General features: G+C 52.1%; 1 protein-coding gene across 1 annotated transcript; it reads left to right on the top strand.

The window, feature by feature from the left end:
• Positions 1 to 3: 3 nt before the first annotated feature.
• Positions 4 to 1,554, top strand: LOC111655384 (centriolar coiled-coil protein of 110 kDa-like; the record flags this gene model as incomplete). The annotated part of the gene is made up of 2 exons (XM_023406750.2): positions 4 to 1,195; positions 1,396 to 1,554. Coding segments are annotated over 2 exons (1,351 nt in total), but the record flags the coding sequence as incomplete, so codon positions are not given.
• Positions 1,555 to 1,560: the final 6 nt, after the last annotated feature.

Here is a 1,560-nt window from a genome sequence, read left to right as displayed (position 1 = left end):
GTTGACAAGCTGCCAGTTTCTAAGTCTGCAACAGTCAGTGGCTACACCCTGGTCACCGACTCACCTGGACTTCCCAGAGATGCTGGATTTGGGCTTCAGACAAATGATCGGCCTGCCACTCCATGCTCTGAGACCCCCACCCTCAATGGCTACAAGGCAGTGGGGGAAGTGAAGGTGAACAGGAAAGAGGAGAGTGAGGAGGAAGAGGAGGAAGAAGATGACATTAGTTTGGACAGCCTTCTTAAGAAATCAAGAGAGTATGTGAAGAGAGAGCAGAGTCAGCAGGGGTCAAAAGTTGTCCAGAACGTCACCGGGACTGCCTCGTCTGAGACCGTCTCTGACAAAGACAATAAGAGCTGTAGTCCCATGGGGGACACAGGTGTCGAGTTCGGATTCAGCCTGCATCACAGTCCTATTGGCACACCTCAGACCCAGATCCAGCACCAAACTCTGTATGACCCCAGTCTCCAACAGTCTGGCTGCCTCTCACCTAGTCTACCTGACCAGTATGCTCGTCTCCCCAGTCCAGAGTCCAGCATTAGTCCCTGTGCACGGAGACGCAGACCGCGCCCAGTTTCTACAGGTAATATCCATATTTCGTTTCCCATTGGCCCAGCAGACCTTATCCCCCGAAGCCCAGGAAGGTCAGTGGAAGGTGCTTGCATGGCAGATTGGGGAGAAGCTCTCACAGGTTCCACAAAGTTCTCCGATCACTGGGGCTCAGTGGGGAGTGAAGGCGGGGGTTTTGTTAGCAGGAGTAGCAATCGTCGATCCAGTCACTGTGGTAGCAGTCCAGTGCATGAGACCTGTAGCCCCATTAGTGCCTCAGTGCCCAGCCCGATGGGACACCATGACCATCTGGCTACAGGGTTTCGCCGGCGCTGCCACACTCTGGACAGCCAGTTGCATACCTACCCGTCTGGAGTTGAACACATAGACCGCAGCCAGGAAAGAGTCCCTCGTTTTATGGCCGGAGTTACATGGATGGCTTCAAGTCGGCGCACCCCTGCAGCCCCCTTAAACCAGTCATATGAGGTAGAGAATCCCTCACCTTCTCTGCTGAGGCCCCGTGTGACTCTTGACTTGGCTCAGGCCTCACTCAGGATGGAGCCTGACGATCCTCAGGGGCCAAACAATGGAAGGATCACATCAGCAGTCCTCAGAAATGCACCTGAAACACAGGCCAGCAAGACAGGTGAGTCTCTCTCACACTGTATTTACTAAAATCTAAAGAGTTCAATTCTGTCATAGCCACTGAAATGACTGTTTCTTCTACTGCAGCATTTAGGCAATATTTTGTGACAGAGAGGCAGAGAAAGTGAAGGAAAGTGGTAAAACATTTTAAAAGGTAAAAGATAAGTGACTTTACATGTGCATGTTTGTGCACATCAACAGAGGAGACCCACAGGCGAGCTCAGGCTCTAGAGGACATGCAAAGGCGTCTGGAGGAGGAGCATGCCTTGCAGATGTCACTGCTTCTGGCTGAGCAGGAGAAAGAGCAACAGCGCCTCTGTCTGGTCAGCACATGGAATCACACCATATCTATTTGCCATAGAAGTA

This window comes from Seriola lalandi, unplaced genomic scaffold (genome assembly GCF_002814215.2).
Source record: "Seriola lalandi dorsalis isolate HSWRI2012SDOR001 ecotype SW California unplaced genomic scaffold, Sedor1 jcf7180001975332, whole genome shotgun sequence".
Taxonomy (NCBI): Eukaryota; Metazoa; Chordata; class Actinopteri; order Carangiformes; family Carangidae; genus Seriola; species Seriola lalandi.
The sequence above is the reverse complement of the archived record's forward strand: the minus strand, read 5'-3'. Positions and strand labels throughout refer to the sequence as shown.